General features: G+C 40.3%; 2 protein-coding genes across 2 annotated transcripts; both read left to right on the forward strand.

The window, feature by feature from the left end:
- The first annotated feature begins 4,578 nt into the window (after positions 1-4,578).
- On the forward strand, positions 4,579-13,642 carry xrcc6 (X-ray repair cross complementing 6). Its single transcript, XM_088323438.1, has 13 exons — positions 4,579-4,711; positions 4,971-5,052; positions 5,126-5,238; positions 5,314-5,455; positions 6,622-6,873; positions 6,933-7,119; positions 7,178-7,364; positions 7,428-7,596; positions 9,371-9,532; positions 11,391-11,520; positions 11,894-11,994; positions 12,064-12,180; positions 13,369-13,642. The coding sequence occupies exons 2-13, from the start codon at positions 4,980-4,982 to the stop codon at positions 13,563-13,565; spliced, it is 1,830 nt and encodes a 609-aa protein (XP_088179564.1). The 5' UTR covers positions 4,579-4,711; positions 4,971-4,979; the 3' UTR covers positions 13,566-13,642.
- A 118-nt stretch (positions 13,643-13,760) lies between these two features.
- Positions 13,761-20,685, forward strand: LOC148347425 (uncharacterized). The gene is made up of 7 exons (XM_088324067.1): positions 13,761-13,966; positions 14,049-14,126; positions 16,047-16,097; positions 16,164-16,214; positions 16,280-16,330; positions 16,413-16,454; positions 18,524-20,685. Exons 1-7 carry the CDS (start codon positions 13,930-13,932, stop codon positions 19,252-19,254), a joined length of 1,041 nt encoding a protein of 346 aa, XP_088180193.1. The 5' UTR covers positions 13,761-13,929; the 3' UTR covers positions 19,255-20,685.
- Positions 20,686-23,753: the final 3,068 nt, after the last annotated feature.

The following is a 23,753-nucleotide window of genomic DNA, read 5'->3' on the forward strand; positions in this document are numbered from 1 at the left end:
GAAACCGGAGTGCCCGGAGGAAACCCACGCAAGCACGGGGAGAACATACAAACTCCGCACAGTAAGGTCGGGAGCTGGATTTGAACCCACGCAGGAGGTTCCTACTTTACTTGAATTTATTTATTTGTTTATTTTACTATGTTGGCCTGAAGAGGGATGGGTGCCACCAGGCTGTACTTGCCAAAGACACACAACAGGAATAGAGGCACCTACAACCCTAGTGGTTGAGGGATACCGCCAACCAAATATTGTAAAATAAGAACTCTACTATTTATTAAATTAGCTTAAATATCCCCATCCCTGCTTCACTATGCGGCGTTTCGCTTCTGGTGCCATCAGGCCGAGCATGCATCGAAGGGAAAGCGGCCTCGAGGGGGCATTAACTCGATGGGGGAGTACAATGCCAACATCACGTCAACTTGGTCCTCAACTATGGGGGAGAGGAACGAGCCGGCCCTCATGGCCAGAGGCCAGGACGCTTTAGAAAAGACGAGGACAAAAAGGAAAACAAACAAACTCTGTTTTCGAGTCACTGGCGAACGGAGTTTCTCACTCTGCGACTTGCGGGTCAGAACCAGAGAAAGCGTGGACCTGCGAGGACGCTACGGGCGCCATCGTGGAAAAATGCAAGCTGGCGTTTGCAGGCCAGGGGCAAGAAAACAACAACAAAAGCCTGGACAGCAAGAGACATTGCAGCGGAATGAGTTAAATAAATAAATGTGAAATAGTGGAGATGACAAACAAATAATGAACTTGTTGGCTGCAATTGCCCGTTTCAACCTTAAAGGTACAGTGTGTCATATTTAACATCTAGAAGGCACTGTTATCTAATGTGAACGAAAACCAGTGCTAAATGTTCACTGCGTAGCAGCTTGATCCAATGTAAGGATTCCCTTATCTCAAAGAAATACAAAATTCTATGATTTTTGTCTAAGAGTTTTCAAATCAATGTTTTCTGTTTTTTTTTAACTGAGTGTAGGTTTTTTGTACCACTAGGAGGCACTAAATATTACACGCAGTCCCTTTGTGAATTATTTAGCGCCTCCAGGTGGTAAAAAACAATTTGAGTAATATGACCAACCAAATTTCACCTGAGTGGTCACAGTTTACTTTTATTCCAGGATGAAAATGATGAAAGTAAAAAAGGACTATTTCAAATGCAGTCCAAATGCCAACCCAAACCCCAAAATCACCGAAAAAGGAAGAGTTTATACTTGCACGCGCAAAAAAAGCTGTAATGATGATTTCAGAAAATGGCTTGAGCAAGTAAAATGTTTTGAAGTTACATACACTTAAGTAGGTTATGTGTCAAAAATGGCCATATGAGTTCTAAGAGAACCTAGTTTTGACTGAGCCCATCCACTTATCTTACTTTTAGTGAAGCCGTCCAAGGCGGAACACATTAGGTATGTGGAATGTGGGGTTAGGGGAGTGCTGGAGTGACACCAGGGTTTTGTTTTGTTTATATTTGTTAGTGTAGCAGTAAAATAATGAAAGTAAGAAACAGCCTGCTTTAAGTAGAGCGCAAACGCCAAACCAAACCCCAAGAAAGTTGACAAAATATTTTTTTAGATTGCGTAAAAGAAATGCACATACTTGCATAAACATCATGAATGAGCTGACTGAGACTACAATGATGACACAAGCTAGGAGACAGCGGCAGCTAGATAAACAGTTCCAAATTTTCTACAGTTCCTATGAATATCAAGCACAAAAATAACTATTATATACACATATTTATTCAAATAGTAGGTCTAAAAATAACCATTTATTCTACAAAAGATAAACCTAACCTAAAGGAAGCTTCATAATTGCTGCTACGGGTACTCAAAAAGCACGGTTAGTACAGCTTTCTCATGGCCAAATTCAAGCACTTTTTCAGCAATTTTAAAGGCAATTTCTCCAGTACTAGGAATCTTGGTCCCTTTACCTGTCCTCTTGGGTGTGACGCAAAGGGGGCGATAACGCTACACATGACAACACCATATAAACTAATGTCAGCTGCCGTTGGCCACGATGGAAGAAGAAATGCAATGACAAGCACTTCACCCAAAATTAAACCACTTTACTCCTTTTTTCTATAAGCTATAAAATGCTATATTACAATTTAAGCATTTTCAAATATTTCAAACACCTGTACAAAAGGCTGGGCAAAAGAATAAAGTAAAACGCTGCGTTTTGTTCACTTCGAGTCTCGGTAGTTGGTATTTTACCTTCTGCTTTTTTAGCCCCTGTTTCCGTTTGCATAAAACATTACAGTGACATCTAGTAGGCAAATATTACACACTGTCATTTAAAAAAACGATTTTTTTATGCAATAGCTGTTTCTCTATTTAAAACATGTCAATCTTCCATTTTGTTTACCTCTTCTTCCTGTTGTCTTTTTTTTTAAACATCTTTGTCTACAAAATTGAAGCGTTGGTAAACTTCGTACCTACAGTATTTATTCGGAAAAGGGCTTTTTGCTATGTTTGTTTAGAACAATGTATTATATTTGATGTGTGAGTCAAACTGAGTTTATTTTTTGTGTTGTACCATCAAATATGTTGCACACATTGAGTAGGCCTTTGGTACTACAGAGATACCTTGGTACTCAATTGTAATCCATTTGGGTGTTCCGACATTAAATTGTTTGAGTAGCATAACATTTGTTCCCATAACAAGTATTTGCATTTATAGTCATACATTTCAAGCATTCCAAAATACCAGAAAATATCAATAAAATGTGTATTTAAACAACAATAATTATCTAATTGTATAGATAATAAAGGACGAACACAATAATGTGTGAAAAATTGAAACATTTAACTGTACCTTTGAAGAGTTCGATGGTTGACACTTGTCCACCTTTCTTGAACTTTGCGATAATTTCCTTCTTTAACTCAATATTTCTTCTCTCATTTGTCCTCTTTTGTGTCTCTTATCTGCAACTTTATTGGGACCCATTATTATAGGCAAAAAGGGCGAAAAAACACACTATATCACAAAAAAAATCTCAACACGTGTTGTGGAATTGACATGTCTCACTCAAATTGATGCCCGAGTTGCCAAGATGGCCGCTCATCTCATTCGGTCTTAGGTTCGGGTGTGTTCGGGTATATCCGAGTGTATTCGGGTGTGTTCGGAATATTTCTAAACTACTGTACAATTGTTTGATTACCAAGGTATCACGGAGTATGTGTCACTCTCACAGTATTTGTGTGGCTTTTATGACAATATAGCAGTGGCGCCATTTATATTATGGAATAAAATTGTGAACAGATTGTCCAAACAATGAAACGTTCTCAAGATCGCGACTGTTAACATGCACTAGCAAATGTGTACATTATGCAAAAATGTTTATACAGTAGAAGAAAAGGGGGGAAATTAACTTTTGTTTTAGAGTGCAGCAAATGTTCCGGTAAAATATAAAAAAATGTGAAGCAGATGCACAAACAATGTTGTTTTCAAACAATGCAACTTTCTTTTATAAAACAGATGATTAAAGATTCAAAGCGTACTTTGGTAGTTCTCGGGAAGACAAAGCCATCGTTTGTAGAAAAAAAAGCTAAAATGCCGTGAAAAGAGGATGTAGCTATTGATAGAGCGCATGCTTATTATATACGAGGTTTTGGGTTCAATCCCCAGCTTCTCCATATCGTTAATTTGAAAATTCACCGTGAGTCTTGTTAAGTGTCACTAGTGCTCTCTTGTGGCTATTTTTAATATTGCAGGACTTGGCAACGAAAATTTAATTTTTATTTTGAATTTCAAGTCAAAATTTATTTGTACAGCCCTTTTCAGACGAACTGCGACTCAGTATTGAATAAAACTATTCAATGTACAATGAGAAAATACGCCAAATACACGGACACACACACAAAGTTAAAATAAAAATAAAATAACAAATACAAAAATATGTCATTCCGATCTAAGATAGATAGATAGATAGATAGATAGATAGATAGATAGATAGATAGATAGATAGATAGATAGATAGATAGATAGATAGATAGATAGATAGATAGATAGATAGATAGATAGATAGATAGATAGATAGATAGATAGATAGATGGATAGATAGATAGATAGATAGATAGATAGATAGATAGATAGATAGATAGATAGATAGATAGATAGATAGATAGATAGATAGATAGATAGATAGATAGATAGATAGATAGATAGATAGATAGATAGATAGATAGATAGATAGATAGATAGATGGATAGATGGATTATAATTAAACACAATAATACTTGATTTACTATTATAAATACTATTTGGGGGAAGCCAATTGGCAAAAGCCGTAATAGTTTGTTTAAAGAATGTACACCAAATTCAGTAAGTTTAAAATTTCATAATACAAATTTCTTATTATGAATTATAGAATAATGCATTACTCAGTCCTTTGTTTGTGAATTGGCAGGCAATTGATTGTAACAACATGCGGTGCTTTAATGGTTCATATTTTCAACAATAAAAAAGGTTAAACAAAAGCAAAGGTGACATAGTTTTAAAAATACAAAATTTAAAAAAATAATAAAAATAAATAAATCATCAGGGCAAGAAACTACTTATTGAAACGCCCCCGAGAATACAACCTTGCAATATGATTGGTGTCTTTCTTACACGAGCAAAAGCTGACCAATTGACGACGAGGCGCGAGTGCTAGCCCTCTCAACGATAGTTTGGACTCTGAAATTCACTTCACATCTTTTCTCCTAAATTGGTAAGTGACTTCCCTGTCCTGCACAACTATTTACGTTAGTAAATCTAATAGATTATGTGCACTAGTAAAATGAATTGCTTCTAAATGTGAACAAAGCGAGTAGCTAAGCTAGCATACTTTGAATGGACCTGATTCGTCACGTTACCATCCCACATTTGACTTTTAAGTAAAATGCACGATCAATAGGTATGAACCTTTATCCCAAGTAACTTTAAGGATCTGTATAACTTGTATTTTGTCGTTTTCAAACAATGCTCAGACGTCGACAATGGCAGATTGGAACGCCTACTTCCGGAATGAGGACCAGGGCGATGGACAAGAGGAAGCAGACCAAGAAGAAGGTACTTTTCTTGAACTTACTTTTCATCTTTGAAGTTCACTGAATTTTTTTTTTTTTAAATAACTTTTTTTCAGAATATTACAAAGTCGTGGGGAGAGACTGTTTGGTTTTTTTGGTGGATGCATCCAAAGAAATGTTCATCAAAGGAGAAGATGGGGAGCAGTCCAATTTTGACATGACCATGCAAGTAAGTCATTCCTGCGCGCAGTCTGTTTCTGCCCTGCTGACTTCAGCCTCTCAATTTTTTTTTTGTTTATTTCAGGTTGTGCGCAGCGTTTACACCAGGAAGATCATAAGCAGCCCCACTGACTTGGTAGCCTTGGTTTTTTACGGCACTGAGCACAGCAAAGATCCGACAAACTCTTTTAAGCACGTTTACGTCTACCACAACCTGAGCGAGCTTGGTAAGAAGATTTTGACTTAAAATTGTTAGAATTTTCTATGTTGCCATTGATAACAACACAGTGAACATTGTTTACATCAAGATTATATGTGGAACTGTGGAACTCCGGGATGAACATTTCATAAAAAGACTTAAAAGAGAAACCATAATGTGTACTGGGGACCAAAACACCCCCGCGATATGCGAATATCCGCAAAGTATAACCTCTAGCCCTCTGCTGGCCCCTGCTTGCAGCAGTGCTCTATTGGTGATAATGGTTCACGGCCGCATAGGTGCCATACACTTTAGGTGGAAAGAATCAGGGGGAACACACGCACGACAGAAATCTGCTCTCTCGATCACCACTCTGAGCAATAGACGACCGGGTATATGGGATTGCAGCCGCACGGGTGGGATACATTTTAGGCAGAAATGATAGAAAAAGGGCCCACGCATGATGGAAATTTGCGCTCCCGACTACTGCTCTCAGCAATAGTCGACTCAAAATATTGGATCGCGGCCGCACGGTTGCCTTACATTTTAGGGGGGTGGGGGAAGAATGGGGAAAAAGAGCTGCCACACATGACAGAAATTTGCTCTCTTGGCAATCGCTCTCTGCTATTTTAGGGAGATCATGGATCAGAGCCAAAACAGTGCAGTTGATTTAAGGCAGGCCACAAGGGCACATATTAAGTGTCCCAAAAAAAGCCTTGCTGGCCCTTGCTCTCAGTAGTAGTGGACTGGAAATATAGCGGCCAAAACCTTGCATCTAATTTTAGGCGGGCCAGAACATAAATGCCTTGTGCCAGTGCCCGTTAGCAGCAAGATGGCGTTGAGGATAATTAATTACAGCCACACAACTGTAGTTGATTTTAGGCGGAAATAAGGGCAAAAAAAATGAGGCCAGGCCCGACATAGGTGCGCACTGCCAGTCCCCGCTCACAGCAATGTGCAATTGGGGATTATGTATTGTGGCCGCACAAGTGTAATTCACTTCTTGGTGTACAGAACGGCAAAAAGGAACACCCAAATTGGATAGAAATGTGCTCTACTGGACCCCGCTCACAGAAATGGGCATTATGTCATTGCAATTCTGATGCACTTACCAGTATACAAGCCAGTATACAAGCAGTACCTTGTAAATACACCGGTACATTTGAGCGAATGTCTATGTTGCATCTGATGTAGGTGCAAAACGAGTGCAAGAAGTGGACGCTCTGCGAGGGGAAAAGGGTGCCAAGTTAGCGGCGGAGACAATGGGCAGTGACGAAACATTGTTGTGCGATGCCCTGTGGTGCTGCGCCAACCTTTACCGGGATTGCAAACTGCGTCTGGGGCACAAGCGCCTTTTCATCTTCACTTGCAAGGATCAGCCACACGGGGGCGATGGTGTTAAAGACCGACAGGCTCGCACGCAAGCTAGCGACCTCAGAGAAACTGGTAAGGACCAAATTTGCTAAATCTCTGTTCAGATTTTAGCTTTTCTCTTTTTGTTTCAGGCGTCATCATTGAGCTCATGCATTTAAGGAAACCGGGCGGTTTCGACGTCTCTCTCTTCTTCCGTGATGTTGTGAGTCCACCGGAGGACGACGGAGAACTTGGCCTTCAGCTTGAGCCTTGCGAAAAACTGGAGGACCTCCAGAAGAGAGTGCGGGCCAAAGAGCAGAAGAAGAGAACAATAGCGAGGTAGTGCACATTTTGCTCTTTCCTCCAAATTTTCCCCACCAATGTTTATTCTTTTTAGGCTCAATCTGTGCCTTGGTGAAGGAGTCAACGTGGCGGTCGGAATGTACGCAGTGGCGGTAACAGCTCGGAAATCCAGTGCCATCAAACTGTACAGGGAAAGTAACGAACCCGTCCGGAGCAAAAGTCGCACCTTTCATACTCAAACAGGAAGCCTGCTGCTGCCGAGTGAGATCAAGAAAGCCCAGGTTGGATAACGAAAATCAATTTTTACAATGTAAGAATTTAATACTAGCGCCTTTCTGTTGCAGGTTTACGGCGACAAGAAGATAGTGATGGAAAAAGACGAAGTGGAAGCGATCAAGAAGTTCGACGATCCCGGTTTGCTTCTGATCGGTTTCAAAGTCATGGAGAAACTGAAATTGCACCACCACATTCGTCCTGCTGCCTTCCTCTATCCCGAAGAGGGGGAAGTCAAAGGTATCAGCTGATTGTTATCATTTCTTAGAATTATTTTTTAGTTATCCGTTATTTTATTTATTTTTTTCCTAAAAAAAAATCTCTTAACGTCTGTAATGCGGCAATTGTTAATAGTCACTTTTTACAATTTTTTAAAAGCCAGTCGTCAGTCAAATGCAATTTTCACATTCAAATTATTCAGCTTATTGAAGTGGTGTTCTGTTAATGTGCATTAAAACATATAAAATAGTATATTTAAAAATACATTCAATCTGACTGTGAATATGTGAAGAAATCACACAATAAATGTGTATTTAGTAGTGCAAATGTTAACCGTAGTGAAGGCAAAATGTGGAAAAAATATATTAAAATATGTATTTATTTTTTAAGTCGGATTTTGTTCATCTTATAAGGCAGACAACGTTCAAAAAAAAAGTAAGAAAATAAGAATAATACAATAATTCTGGAAAAGGAGAAGGAAATTTTCATAATAACAAAAAAACTACAACAACAAAAAAAAACAATTGTGAAAAGTAAAAAAAAAAGTTAAGACAACCTGAAAAAAAAAAATATAATCAGTAAAATAAAATTCTAAAAAAAACTGAAAAAAATGAAAGAGATAAAATACATTTTTAGTAATTACAAAAAATATAAGGGATGGGCAGGGCATCCGTATGATGCGGCATGGGTAAACCAGCGCAAGCTGTCGGGTCCTGCTGTTGAACACAAGAGTGTGTTGTGTCACCCTGACCTGAGTGACATGGCCGCTTTCTTGTGTCCCGTTTCATCTGGAGGGACGAAAGCATGACCAACTTAGGTGCCGAGGTGCCTAACTTGTTTTGGTGTTTGGGCATTTGGGTTGGCGATGGTCCCAAAAAAATTTGTATATGTTTTTTTGAAACTTTTTCCCTTTTTTAAATTTTCTTTGTTTTTGTGTACGTGCTTGTCAAGTCAAGTCATTTTATTTTTGTATAGCCCTAAATCACATTGCTGTCGGTCACCCCTCTCGAGGGGATATGACCAGGGTAGATAGATAGATAGACAAACAATATTCAGGGGGGGGGGAAATGAAAAATAAAGCCCCAACAAAAATTGGCAGAAAAAAAATATGTATTTCAAAATGATATGAGACGTTTATATCCATCCATCCATTATCTGCACCGCCTATCCTTAGTAGGGTCGCGGGGGTGCTGGAGCCCATCCCAGCAATCATCGGGCAGTGGGCAGGGGACACCCTGAACCGGTTGCCAGCCAATCGCAGGGCACACAGGGACAGACAACTCGCTCGCTCATTCATACCTAGGGACAATTTGGACCGGCCAATCCACCTGAAATGCATGTCTTTGGAATGTGGGAGGAAACCGGAGTGCCCGGAGGAAACCCACGCAAGCACGGGGAGAACATACAAACTCCGCACAGGAAGTCCGGTAGCTGGATTTGAACCCACACAGGAGGTTCCCAAGACCTTAGAACTGTGCCGCACACGCGCTAACCACTGCGCCGCCGTGCTGCCGAGACGTTTATATATGAAAGAGAATTCTCAAAAGGACAGTGTGAATTATTTGACCACCACAAACTATAGATACTCAAAGTGACCAAAATAAACCATTTTATTCCAACTCTCTTTTGCGAGGTTTTTGGGTAAGCATAGCATCATGATGTTGGACTAATACTGAATGTCACTAGGAGGCACTAAATAATACACAGTGTCCCCTTAAAGTATGATTTCTTGAACCTGAGCAGGCATGTTGGCATAAATTCTAGTTACATTTATACTGTGTTGTTCCCTCACTAGGAAGCTCCTGTCTGTTCTCGGCACTGTTGAACAAGTGCATCGAAAAGAATGTCTTTGCCCTATGCCGCTGCATTTCCCGCCGGAATTACCCTCCTCGATTTGTGGCCTTGGTGCCCCAGCAGGAAGAGGTCGATGAGAAAAAGATGCAGACATCGGCCCCAGGTGAAACGCCACTGCAAATATAAATACCTCACAATTTACTGAATTTGCCTGAATCATTCGAGTGATTGTGCGATCGTACAAGTCAGCAAAAAAAAAAAAAGATTTTTTTTTTTTTGTATTATAGAGCAGTGATTTCCAACCAGTGTGCTGCGACACACTATGCAGTGAGAGATTGTCAGGTGTGCCGTGAGAAATTATCCAATGTCACTTTTTAGAATTTAAAATTTTATAAATTATTTATGAATCATTTTCTGCTAATATTATGTCATTGGCAGGTGTCTGTGCTGTAAAAACCGGGGGTATTATAAATTATATTGTAATTAAACATACTGTTCAGTGTCATTTTATGCCGCAAAATCTTTTCAATGTAAAAAACGTGCCCTGGCTCAAAAAAGGTTGAAAAACATGCTCATTTATTTGCGATGCCCTTAATCACAAGGAGTCTCAAAGGCCTTCACAGACCACAAAATGTCAAACACCTAATGTGTAGCTTTGTCTTTTCAGTACTATGCTTTATCATTAAGCCTGCTTTGTAACGTTTATAGGGCATATTATTTTATTTAGCGCCTATTTTTCAGTTTCAAAACAACACAGGTTGCCAACGCAAGCCCCAAACATACCCACACAAATCCAAACACAAGTAAATAAACTAAAGTTAAAAAAAAATAATAACAATGACATGTTATTCTTAAGCATATTATAAATCATTTTCTTATTTGGAATGTATGTCATGTTCAAAAATTTTGCCCCAAATAAACAAACTTTTTGAACATTTTAAAAGTGTTTTTTTATTTTTAATATATTTTGTGTGGCTATTAAAATTTGCTATACAGACGCTTCCCTAACAAACGAGATACGTTCCGGACGATCGTTTGTAAGTTGAATTTGTTCGTAAGTTGCTTCAGTGCTATATTTTGTATGTTTCAGGTTTATGTGGGTTATGTCTAAGGCCCGTCCAAGCAACCTGCACTGTTTTGTACTGAAAAACAAACATTTGACAAAACAATATGTTCCAAAAAGATAAATAAAGTGAATTGAATTTACTTTTGGAAGATGGGCTACCCTCCTCTGTGGTAGAAAGTGACCGAAAAAAAGCAATCCAACCATTTTCTCAACCGCATCAATCTTCCTTATTCCACTTTCATTCCAAATGAACTTGAGAAAAAGATGATTCAACACTGTTGTATAGTATTGTATTTTAAATTCTGGTGGAAAAAAAGACACATGAGGAGAAAAAACTATGTTTATTGGAATGAAGCTAATACATACAAGCTCTTTTTCTAGAATGCTTTCAACATGGCAGAATTTCACTCATCAATAACACCAAATTTGGAAAGTCGGGGTGTCCAAAACATTCGTAGTTATGAAAGTTCCTCAATTAAACTATAAAGCACAATATTGTTTCCAGGTATATCCTTCAAAGGTTGTGCAGAGTTGACTCTGTTTTTACACACTACAAGCTTCCATTTTATGCAAGCAACATTAGACAATAGCTGAATTCCCATTTCACAGTCCCATGGACTCTTTCATTAAAAAGAAAACCTGTACTTGTTGTATGCAATCTCATCAACAACAGTGCTTTAAAAACTTTCTTCCTCAGGTCAAATATAGCACAACATTTGCTTCCAGTTGTATCCTGGAAAGTTTTCACTCTCCTTTTCCACAATACTAGATTCTTATGTGGCAACAAACATTAGAAATAGCTGACTTTCCATTTCATAAAGACGCCTGGACACTTGATATGTCCCCTCGTCATCGGGAGTCGGCTATTATATCCTTAATGACGTGCTAACACGTCAACGACACTCCAACTTTAAGGGTGATGGTCTCATTTTTAATCTGTAAAAATGTTTTCTAGGTTTTAACGTCATTTGGCTCCCATACGCCGACGATTTGCGCATTCTCGATCCCCCACAGACGCCGTGCGCTTCCCCCACGCAGGTGGACAAAATGAGAGAGATCGTCCGCAAGCTACGCTTTAAGTACAGGTAGGCGTACTTTACAAAATGTAAGCAGTTTTTCATGCAAATGAAATTTAAAATAATAGAATTGTATTTCATTATTACTAAGTAGTGCGCATTGTTCACAAAGAGATTAGACATGGTTCTAGGGAAGAAATTATCTGAGCCTGTCTATATTTCAAAGGTCCTATAGTGTAAGAGGGCGGCAGGTCAAAAAGGTGGTGCCAGGGTGAGAGGAGTCCTAACTAATGGCTCTGCTAAATCTCAAGCCTGCAATGTCCTTGAGATTTAGCAGAGAGCAGCCAATGATTTTCTGGGCTGTGTTGATGACTCTTTAAGCTTCTCTTCCCTACCATGCACCCAGCATATCACACCAACTGTTTCTCACTTTTGGATGCAGGAGTGAAGCTTTTGAGAATCCGGTCATTCAGCAGCACTATAGGAACTTGGAGGCCTTGGCTCTGGACATGGTGGTGCCAGAGGACATTGAGGACCTCATAAGTATGAAGAAGTTGAAGAAATGTATTGTCTGACTAGCCGTGAGCTCATTTCAATGGCGTTGTGATTTAGTGCCAAAGGTGGACCAGATGGACCGCCGGCTGGGCCCTCTAATGCAGGAGTTCAAAGATCTTGTCTTCCCCGAGGACTACAACCCGGACAGCAAAGCGGGCACCAAACGCAAAGCAGGTAATCCTGTAGTAATTTGTCGTGCTAGTTGATCTGTTTTAGTGACTACGCTTACGCGCATTGGAAAACACGGGACATTGGAGTTCTGAAGCAATCTGAATGAATCGTTTACATGCCTAGAGACAAAACAATAACCCAATATACATGTGTTTGGGTATAATCTTATTGAAAGTGGGCTGAAAAGGCAAATGTGTGTTTTTGTTCGTTTTTCTCTGCCCAAAACAAACTGCATTTGTGCGGCCGCAATTCATTATCCCTGGTAGCCTATTGCTGCAGGCGTTGGCCAGCAGAAAGGATTTTGGTCAAGCCTGGCGGATCTTTTTAGATGTTATGTCCACTAGAAAATAAAATGCACTTATGTGGCCGTGATCCATTATCCCTGGACGCAAATGGCTGCGAGCAGGGACCGGCTGAGCGCACCTTTGTCGGGACTGGTGGCTTTTTTTGTGCGTCCGCTATCCATTATCCCCAAACCCATATTGATTCAAGCACCCTACCTAAAATGGCATGCATGTTTGTGGCCATGATCTATTTTATCTAACCGACTATTGCTGAGACTGAAGCATACCATTGTGGTCCGCCTATAACTAACTGCACTATTTTGGAGAAGATCTATTATCCCACATTGACTATTGCTGGGAGAGGGGGTCAAGAGTAAATATGTGACATGCACTTGTGCGGCCACAATCCATTTTCCCTGGTCGACTATTACTGTGAGCGGGGGCCGGCAGAGTGCATGTTAAAAAAGGTAGGACTACTTTGTGGATTTTAACTTATTGTGAGGGATCTGCTTCTCATTAACCGTGATAAAAGAGGGATTACAATACTGGCAATATCCATTGTCTGCACCGCTTATCCTCAGTAGGGTCGCGGGGGTGCGGGAGCCGAACTATCTTCGGGCAGTGGGCAGGGCACACCCTGAACTGGTGGCTGGCCTGTTACAGGACAGCTCACTTGCTCATTCACGTTGAGGGATAATTTGTAACGGCCAATTACGTGACATGCATGTTTTCAAAATTTGGGAGGAAACTAGAGTGCCTAGAGGACACACACAGGCACAGGGAAAACATGCAAACTCCGTCGCCAAAATTGAACCCTGCTAACCACGCAGCCGCCGTAAATACTGGCACTATACTGTTTAAAGTTGGATTGTTTTCTGCATGTAAACATACCCACTTCTGCAAACAGGAGCCGACGGGACAGCAGAAAAGAAGCCCAAGGTGGAAGTTTCGGAGGAAGAGCTGAGGGCCCACCTCCAAAAAGGAACTCTGAAAAAAATGACTGTCGCCGAGCTCAAGGAAGCCTGCAAGCACTTCGGCATTCGGACCACCGCGCTCAAAAAGCAAGAGCTTTTGGACGCTCTTACTGACAAACTGGCGGAGTGAGGATCTGGAATTATAACATGACAAAAAGGCAGTGTCATGTAACCGAAATCAATTCACAACAATAAAAAAAAAAAACTTGACAACGCAATTTGTTTGCTTGGTGCATTCTGCAACTGTCATATTTCCAGTCTGACTTGTCCCACGAAGGCGTGTTGAATGGACTAAAGGCTTTTACGTGCGTTCACTTGTCGGGGGCAGGCAAAGAAAAGATCACAGTCAAAGTGTGATCAAAGTTTCATTTACAGAGAGAAAGGAGGAGCTTATCGAGGTATAACCGACCTTTATACCCATTTCCACTACAAATTGATTTGCTAATCTTCTTAAATGAAGTTTTAACCTGCTTGTGTGAGGAGCTGCTCTCAAAATGGAATGTAAATGTGAAAACGACATGGAAAATGAAGGTAAAATTAGGAAGTTATTAAGACGCTAATGATGTACTGTTGGAGCACTTTATTTTTCTTGAACTTTTATTTTATATTTTAGGATGGTGGCTCAGCAGCAGCAACGTCCAAATGGGCGCTTACACCGCAGTGGGGTATCTTCTCTACAGATTCTCACAAAGTCAGTCACTCAACGATTATATCCTGAAAACTTAACAGTGATCACCAAACTGGCGACTTTTTTTACACTTCTTTTTTCCTTTATGGGTATTATTTAGGAGTACTAAATTAGGATATTGCGAATCATTTCGGCACTGCGACTAATATATCACCACTAGAAGTCGCAGTATCCCTACAAAAAATCGTACGGTGGAACTGCAAGATTTGCGATCTTATTTTAATTTAAAAAAAGGTTGCCATGCGACAAAACATTACATTATTGGTAAATCCAAGGGAAGGACAAAAAAGACCAACTAACTGGTGTAATCTGCAGTCAAACGGCTAACATTAGCAGCTAACTCTAGCCAAGTGATCCGTCTCCCACATCACAAAGAAATGTATGGAACATTTATTCAAAATATCCAGAAAAAAAGATTGAAAAGTGCCATGAATGTTGTGACTCAATTGAGCTGACGCTTGAGTGAATATATAGAATAGAAAGGAATCCTCTTTATTGTCGTTGACGTTACAGTGTATCCAACGAGATTAGACATAGCACTTCAGGGTAAAACGTGTAATAAAGACTTTGAAGGGAAATAAAAAACACAAAAATAATACTTTGAATAATTACAACGTTGTGCTTGGTAAAACTGGCCAAAGTTATAAAAAATAATGTGACGAAAAAGAATTGTGCATCTTAACAATAGTGCAATGAAAATAGGTAAATAATAAACACCCCTAAATAAGTCCCAAGTTAGGTTTTGAGACATTATTAGGAATTTGGTGCTTCTGTGATGTGTTCTGCAAATATATTTTGATTATATTTGAAAATGGACCGAATTTAAGTATGGCAACTGTATTTAAAGTTGTTTTTCTCTAAAATATACCTTTGCCTATTATTATTTTTTTTAAAATAGGTAAATAAATAATAAACAACCCTAAATAAGTCCCAAGTTAGGTTTTGATACATTATTAGGAATTTGGTGCTTCTGTGATGTGTTCTGCAAATACATTTTGATTTTATTTGAAAATGGACCAAATTTAAGTATGGCAACTGTATTTAAAGTTTTTTTTCTCTAATATATACCTTTGCCTATTAAAATTTGTGAAATGTATCGTTGTAAGCATCTGTGTGTCCATATATAAATTGTATATATATATATATATATATATATATATATATATATATATATATATATCCACACATTTCTAAATTTGTAGTAACAAAAGTGAGTAGACCCCTAAGTAAAAAATACAAGACCGAAATAGGAATTTGGGTGCTTCTGTAAAAAGTGAAGATGACCTGATTAATAAGAATTCAATACTTTAATAGAGCAGTGCGTATTATGTAGGGCAGGGGTTTCCCAACCTCCGTCAAAGGTTGGCAGTGCTCGGAGATCAGGATCGCCACCGCGTAGCCAATCTTTGTAGCATTTTCATTTGACTTGCAGGGTCAGTGAAATTTTCATCACGGGTTGTAACTGGCCCCTGAGTCGGACTTTGAACATGCCCGATTTAGAGCCTCCAATTTTTAAGAAATCTTCATTAAAAATAATTTATTTAATCATGAGCAAAAATACATGAACGTATGTCTAAAAATGTGCATTATTTTACATAACAAGAGCCTTACCTTGTGGGAGCTGACATGATTGTCTGCCATCTTGAATGAATGGATGGCTGTGCAGTATTTTTATTATACAGCAGTCAAATGAAATGGCTTCTCCTTTTTTGCTGCTACGCATACCCCAATATACCTCACGAAAAGCTTGGCAAAAAATGAAAAGAAAAATAATGTCGTTTAGTCACTTTAAGTCTCCCTAGTTTGTATATTTTCCTTGTGCATTTTAGCACTCTTTTTCGGTTGCACGATAAAATACAGTGACAACTAGTGGTCTCTCACTGTCGATTCAAAGACAATCATATCAATTTCATGCTCCCACAGCGCTGCCTGCTCTTATCAGATGGCCCATTCGTCTCTTCTGCTCTTTGACGGGTGAGTTTTTGCGCTCAGTGTTTGAATATCGAGGATCTTGATTTCTCTCCCGTCTGTGTCATTTAGGTTTGTCAGCGCTTTGGGGCTGGGTCAGTCGCCTGGTGGGGACGGTCCGAGGTACGACAACGATTTGATCCCAATCGGGACCGACAACTTGTCAACGTGACTATTTTTTCTTGCAGGAATCCAGAGTTTTTTTAAATTGATGTCTCGACTTCGGAAGTCTATCGGATGTAATTGCACTCGTTCTCGTCTACCACTCATAAACAACATAACATGTAATAACCAAAATATTGTTTTAATCCCCTCTGTCAGCGTTTGCTTCCAAAGTCAACTGGATATTTCCTGATGTTGGAGGTTAGTTCTTCTTCTCTGAATTGATAATGGACAGGCAACTGAGCAATTGTTGTACCTTTTTTTGTATTTCATGGTAATAGCAAGCTTCGTTTCAATCGTTATGTTTTTGCTTCGGATCCATAGAGAATAAATTCCGTATTGTAACGCCGACTCGTAAAGTCTTTTTGAAGAGCGCAGGATTGTGGCCTGAATGAAAAGAGAGGCATTATGGGAAGTAGCTTAGCCAAAAGAAGACCGGCATTTATATAATGTCGACCAATAGCAGACAGACATGAGAGAGATGTTACTTGTTATAAGCACAAAACCATTTGAATTTTACACTTTTTTTGGCCGGGCCGAAAAAACATCATATTCCACACCGTATAGTAAAAAAAGTCTTAAGCCGGGGACACTGTAAACCAGGTTTCTACAGTACTACTGATATTGTAACCTCATCATGTATATAACTCAAACAAATATAGTCACCCTGATATTGTGCTGTTTTTGGGTGCTACCTTGCGGACCGCCAGTCTTCCTGGTTTGTCTCAGTGAGCTATTTTTGTGTTTAGAATAGAATTTATCTGATGACACGGCGGCTGGGTGATTAATGCGCAACTTCGCGGTGTGGAGGTCCAGGGTTCAACTCTAGTGACCGCAGCCTCCTCGTGTGGAGTTTGCATGTTCTCCCCCTGCCTGCATTGGTTTCCTCTGGACACTCCGGTTTCCTCCTACATTTCAAAAACATGCATGTCAGATTGAGTGTCCAGTTCAAAATGTCCCTAGGTGTGAATGAGCTCGTGAGTTGTAAGTCTCGGTGTTCCCTGCGATTGGCTGGCAACCAGTTTAGTGTGTCCCCTACCCGCTGCCCAAAAATAGCTGGCATGGGCTCCAGCACCCCTGTGACCCTCGTCAGGTTAACCGGTGCAGAAAATGGATGAATGGATACAATTTATTGTCGTTGTAACATGTGATATCTGCAACGAAATTAAAAAGTGGCATTTTTAAGGTAAAATACCACAGTTTTAAATAATAAGTGGTTGGTAACTTCAAAATATTGTACTTGGAGACGTGATCTTCTGGATGTTGCACGTGCAATTATGTGAAATTCTTAGGTGTTGGGTTGGCACTTGGACTGTATTTGAAACGGACCTTTTCGTTCTTTCTTTCACCATTTTCCTCGTAGAATGAAAAAAAAAACATAAAGCGCGTGAAATCACTCTCTTCCACCTCGGCTCCCCGCCTCCTTTCCTCCAGGGTAATGCGCTCAGTGGCCAGAACTCCCAGGGTGAAAGTACGATAAAAGCAGATAGGCGCGTTGGGAAAAAAATTGAAAGGCTTTTCAACTGAGTTGAGTGTTGTTAACACACACCCAAAAGAAAAAATATTTGATTTCAACTTTTTAAGGGAATTTCAAACAACGCACCCTACCCTTGTTAATAACTAATATCAGATAAAAAATAAACAACTGAATCATGCCCTGCTAAACAGTTTGTAACTGATGACAAAAAAAACTACATACTACTCGAGCCAGTAGATCAGGGGTTTCCACATGCACCAGGTAGCCCCCCTGAGAACACCTGAGTAGTCCGTGGACTACTACTGGTTCTAAAAATGACTTACCAGTGATGGGTCATTGGGATTTTCTAGGAAATCATAACAACCTGGTGATAACAGAGTAGTAACATAGTAATAACATGTCAGGTTGTTGTTTTAAATATGCATATCAAAATGGTAGCCTTCCATGCTAATCAGAAGCAAAACAGTCTTCTTCTGGTAATAAAATTTACAATTAGTCACTAAAACAGATCAACTATTGAGCCCTACTGTGTACAGTGGGACCTCGCAACTTCACGGTTCCACGTTCGCGGGTCTAAAAAATAATAATAATAAAATAAAATAAAAATTAAAACTTTTTTTTTTAATAAGCATTTTTGAAGGGGTGTCGCTACTTGGCGGATTTTCACTTTTCGCGGGTGGTTTTGGTCCCCATTAACCGCGATAACCGTGGGATTACTGTATATATATATATTTCCTAATGTTTCTGGATGAAGAAAGCACACTAACTGATGATAGTGTTGTGACACATACAGGATCCGGTGAATGCTATTGGGACAATGGAAACCTAAGAGTCAACCTCTCCAGTCCTTTGAAAGAAGGCCTCAGGTTGATCGTTGTGGGCCCCGCAGGCGGCGGACGAACCTCAGTGGTCAACACTCTGTTGGACTACTGGGCAGAGGAACCGGAGGAACCTCTGGTGGAGAGCACTATAAGACGGGCCATGGTGGACGGTAGAGAACTCACCGTTATCGACACGCCGGACTTACTGGGAACGTCTTTGGAAAGAACCACACGAGCCAAAGAAACGCTGAGAAGTGTCCAGCTGGCCGAGCCCGGCCCTCACGCCGTCCTCCTGGTAATGCCAGCGCCACGGACCAGCGCACGGCAAGATGCCATGCAGCTGATCCAAGCAACGCTAGAGTTGTTTGGGGACGGTGTCCGGGGACACGTCATCCCGGTGCTTACTCATGCCGACCAACTTGGTCGGCGCGAGACGCTGGAGCGGCTTCTGGAGGCCGATGCCGGCGGCATTAATCGAATGACGGCGCTATGCGGACAGAGGCCGGAGGTGCTGGACACAAGGCCCGATCGGTCCCACGACGAGCAGAAGGTGGCGCGAAGAGTGCTGGTGGGACGGGTTCTGGAGCTGAAGGTCCTCAGGGGACATTTTATCCATGAGCTGCAGAGGAGGGATGAACGCATTAGGGATCAGCTGCTGGCGGACATGACCTCGGCTCTGGGGGAAAGGCTAACACAAAAATAAGATGTCTATATAATGCTCGGCGATATGGCTGAAATTAAAAACTCATTTTGGTCCAGTCCGGACATATTATTAATAATTAAATCCAATTATTGCAATTTATTGTCCAGTTCTACTAAGATTAGCAGAGTGCCTTTGTTATTACGTTTGTAAGTAGGTTTCTTTTAGTCTGGGGTGGGCAAACGTTTTCATTGGCGGATCACATTAGAGTGAAAAAATTGGCAGAAGGCCCTAGAGAAAATACATTATTGATAAACATCTTTTTATGTATACTTTATAGCAGTTCCCCAAACCTTTTTCTGTGAGGGCCACATCATTTTCTATTCTCTTATGAGGACCCGTTTTGTAACATAAAAAGTGCGACGACTGCAGGATTGCCTAAATGTAAAAATGTATTGTCTTCCAGAAAGCCCCAATCAAATAAACCATCCGGATTATTCACAAAACCAAAGTGACAAGATAAATAATAACACTGTAAATGAAATAAATACTAATCAAATAACACTTTGTCGGTTCTTCAAAGACAAAAGGTTAATGTAGTATAAACCTTCTGCCATTTACAATCTTAACAAGTCCAAGATCAGCTTAATGTCAGAGCAAAGGAACACTAGTGGTATAGATGACTTGTGAAAAGGCAATAGATTTTATATCATGATCACGCTATTTCTAGTCACAGTACAGATGAATGTTAACTTGGTTGTGAATTTCACGTCACGTTACTATTCTATTCTATTCTAAGAAGTGACACATTTGGAAGTTCATTGGTAAAAGTTTGGTACTCTCATTGTTGTGACATAAGTTCAGATTTTGTTTAAAAAAAATGAACACTTACACTTTGAGTCTTTTTTTAGGTAAAAAGGTAAAAAATATGTCCGTCAAAATGCTCTTTGGTATTGTTCAGGGGGCCGGACCAAATGTGGGGGTGGGCCATGTCAGCTTAAATGAGTCGCAGCTGGTGCCACATGGGCGGGGCCAATTGGGCACCATGGCAACCGTGACACCTTTACTACATTCACATAATCTTTAGTGGAAAAAAAAAACTATAACTGCACATCTAGGTTTAAAAAAAATGGTATAATGGTGTAAATGAGAAAATAAAATTATTGCATGATGTGTATTAATGGTGAGCACCACCAGGATGTACTTCCCCAAGACACACCAGAGGAAACAGTGCCCCTACAACCCTAGTGGTTATGGGATACAAACAGACAGTATTAGTTGTATCGGTACTCCGCATCTCTACTCGATTTTGAAATTTCTAAGTAAATTGTAATTGGTGTGTATCAGAAGTACATGTGGTTTTGTTACTTGGTACTGGTATCGAACTTCGAAAAACGTATTAAACATCTTTACTACGTTTATGTGTATTGTAGGTTGTATTCATCTTCTGCATTTCTATGAATGTTATGTTCCAATAAATCTTACTGTATGAAATTGATTTAATTTTAAAAACGAACCAACTGGAATTTCCAATGTTGTTTTTAGTTAAACTACAGTATTAGTCTTCACATTTTATTTTCTGACAGAAAAGTTTTTTTTTTTTTCATGTGTAATTTTCTTACTGTCTAAATTAGTTCATATTTTCCCTTAATGTGATGAACATATGCAAGAGGTTATTTCCACCAAAAGTGCAGCCTCTGTTGCCCCTATTCTTATTTTTGCTCTTGCATGACAGTCTTAGTGGGAAAGATGTGTCGTGTTGGATACAACATTCCGAAAGTTTCACGCCACATTGCGATGGTGATTAGCTGCACAGTGTGTGCATGCAGAAAAAAGGGAGGCGGCATAACTTGAGGTGGAAAGACAGCTGAGATGCCACTTTAAAAGGGAGATCCACTCACTTGATGGGTTTGCCGGGCAGAACTTTTGGAAAGTCCTTTGTAATTGACAGTAGAAAGACCAGCAGGGTTGGAAAAAGTCATCTAAGTCAAGTCACATTTATTTGTATAGCCCCTAAACACAAAATGTCTCAAAGGACTGCTAAGTTACATTTACACAATCACCTGATCTCAGACAAACATACGGTCAAGGAAAAACTTAAAAACCACAACATGAGGAAAATAAGCAACCTTGAGAAGAAGCCTCACAAGTCCCCCTTCCAGGATGACCAGGGTGCAATAGATTTTGCTATGGGCAACAATGCACAAAATATATTAAACATTGAGAAAAAAAACATTGGTAATATGTGATTTTTTTTACAAAAAGTCTATGACTGTCAGGACCAGAACGGAGCCAGGACCCACTTGCGTTGCGTTTCTCACAAGTTTTATTGGAAGAAAGAGAAAGGCTTGCGCCCGCGATCCGGTGATTGTTGAACGCGGGAAGCAGGTCACTCGGATACTCGGATTGTGCTCCCAACGCGGAAGTGGATCTTCCGTGGCGAGTGATGGCGTGTCCGAGACGGAAAAACAGGTCATTATCCGGGACAGGAGAACAAAAACGTGGTCGGGTCGATAGCGAGTCGTAAGCCAGAAAAGGAGAGAAGACGTGGTCGGGGACAAAATGAGGTCAAAAGCCAGGACTGGAGAGTAGACGTGGTCAGGATCAAAAACTGGTTGAAGCCGCGGGACTGACGGGAGCAAAAACGGGACAGGTGGGAGTCAGCGTCGAAAAAGTCTTGCCTAGTGTGAACTGAGGTTCTCAGACGGACTGACAAAAGGGGACAGACAGGACTGGATATAAATACTGATCGGGAGCCAATCAGCACCCGCGGCAGTTGGCGCCAAAGGAGCGGGCACAGCTGAGTCACATCAATCATGACAATGATGGCACCGACACATCCAGCCCTTAAAATAGTCCAAAAAGTCTATTATGACAACGATTCGGCTTCACGCTCGTTCACATCTCGAAACAATTTTGACTGGCCAATAAACCTGACATACATGTTTTTGGAATGTTGGAGAAGTTGTAGTGCCCGGAGGAAACCCACACAGCATGGGGAGAACATGCAAACTCCACACAGGAAGGTTTGATCCCATGACCTTAGAACTGTGCTGCTGTAGCGACCCTCTTTCATGCACGACACAAGGTTTCACAATCTCTGGGTTTATTGCCTGCATTCAGTAAATAAAACAACACAAAAGTCAGGGGCCTCTGTTCACGACTGCAATTATCTTCAGCGCTTACAAATTCACTTTAGCTACGGCAAGCAGACAACATGCGAGCACATTAATAATGAAACTTCGATAATAACCATGAACATAACTTTCCCACGTACCTGCATTCAGTAAACAAAACAATACAAAAGTCAGGGGCCTCTGTTCACGACTGCAATTATCTAAAATATTAAAGATACAAAAGAACGGGTCATCACTCAACAGGCCGCACCTCGTGGCGTGTTTGCATCAAAACACGTTGCATCTTCATTTCAAGCTGTATTGCTTTACTTCTTATTTAGTGCTTTTTTAATATACATCATTTAGAACAACTTATATATCCTTATATACAAAAATAATTTCGAAAGCAGCTCATATGTCTAGCAAAATATGCATTTTTTTATCCAACTGATATTGGGCACATCTTACCTTCAGCGCTTACAAATTCACTTAAGCTACGGCAAGCGCTGAAGCCCATAAAGTGCCAAACGAAAAAAACAGTCGCAGACGCCCATGACTTAACAACTGAATGAGGTACCGGAATATTAACAGTAATACAACAAAAACACAGAGTTTGTGAGAATTCAAAAAAAACATTCAAAACAATCAAATTTCAACTCTGTTACACCGCACATGTGCTAACCACTGCGCCGCCGGTTGATGCAGACATTGACATGCTTCAGGTCCAGCCACTGGTCTGCCGACTCATCTGGATTTTTCCTTCTCTCATTTCACCACCAGCCAGGCACCTGGAAAGGACAGAATAGATAATTATGAGGTGGGCATCAGTTATAAGCAATTGAGAAGAAGTGGGTCTAAAGTCTTGATCAGAAAACTTCCATTGAAGTTGCAAATTTCATCTCCGGTGGTAGTGCATTCCCCAGCACCGGATGGAAAACGCTGGCGAGCCTGCAGATTTCTTCTTGGCTCTTGGAGTCACAAGTAGACCAGCATTTCACGAGCGGAGGCTCCGTGCTGGAAAATAGGGGGAAATCAAATCAGGGAGATAAGATAGGGCAAGTCCATACAAACATGTGTATGTTAGGAGAACCTTAAAGTCATATCTTTAGCGTACTAGGAGCCAGTGCAAGTTAGTAAATATAGGAGTGATATAGTTAAACTTTCTCGTCTTAGTCAAAAGTCTCGCAGCCGCATTTTGAACCAGCTGCAAACTTTTGATGCTAGACATCAGGAGACCGGAGAAGTAATAAACGCATGAATTATATCCTCAGCATCTGATTGCGACAGCATCGGGAGAATCTTTGCAATATTACAGAGGTGGAAGAAATCTAGTATTAATGTAGCTAAAACGACAGTTTAGGACCAAATATAATCTAAAAAAATAGTTAATATGATGGTGTCATTCAAGGACATTAGTACACAAGAAATACGAACACTTAATTTCCT

The sequence above is a fragment of the Urocampus carinirostris genome, chromosome 19 (assembly GCF_059441175.1).
Source record: "Urocampus carinirostris isolate Australia breed hairy pipefish chromosome 19, RoL_Ucar_1.0, whole genome shotgun sequence".
NCBI classification, from domain to species: domain Eukaryota; kingdom Metazoa; phylum Chordata; class Actinopteri; order Syngnathiformes; family Syngnathidae; genus Urocampus; species Urocampus carinirostris.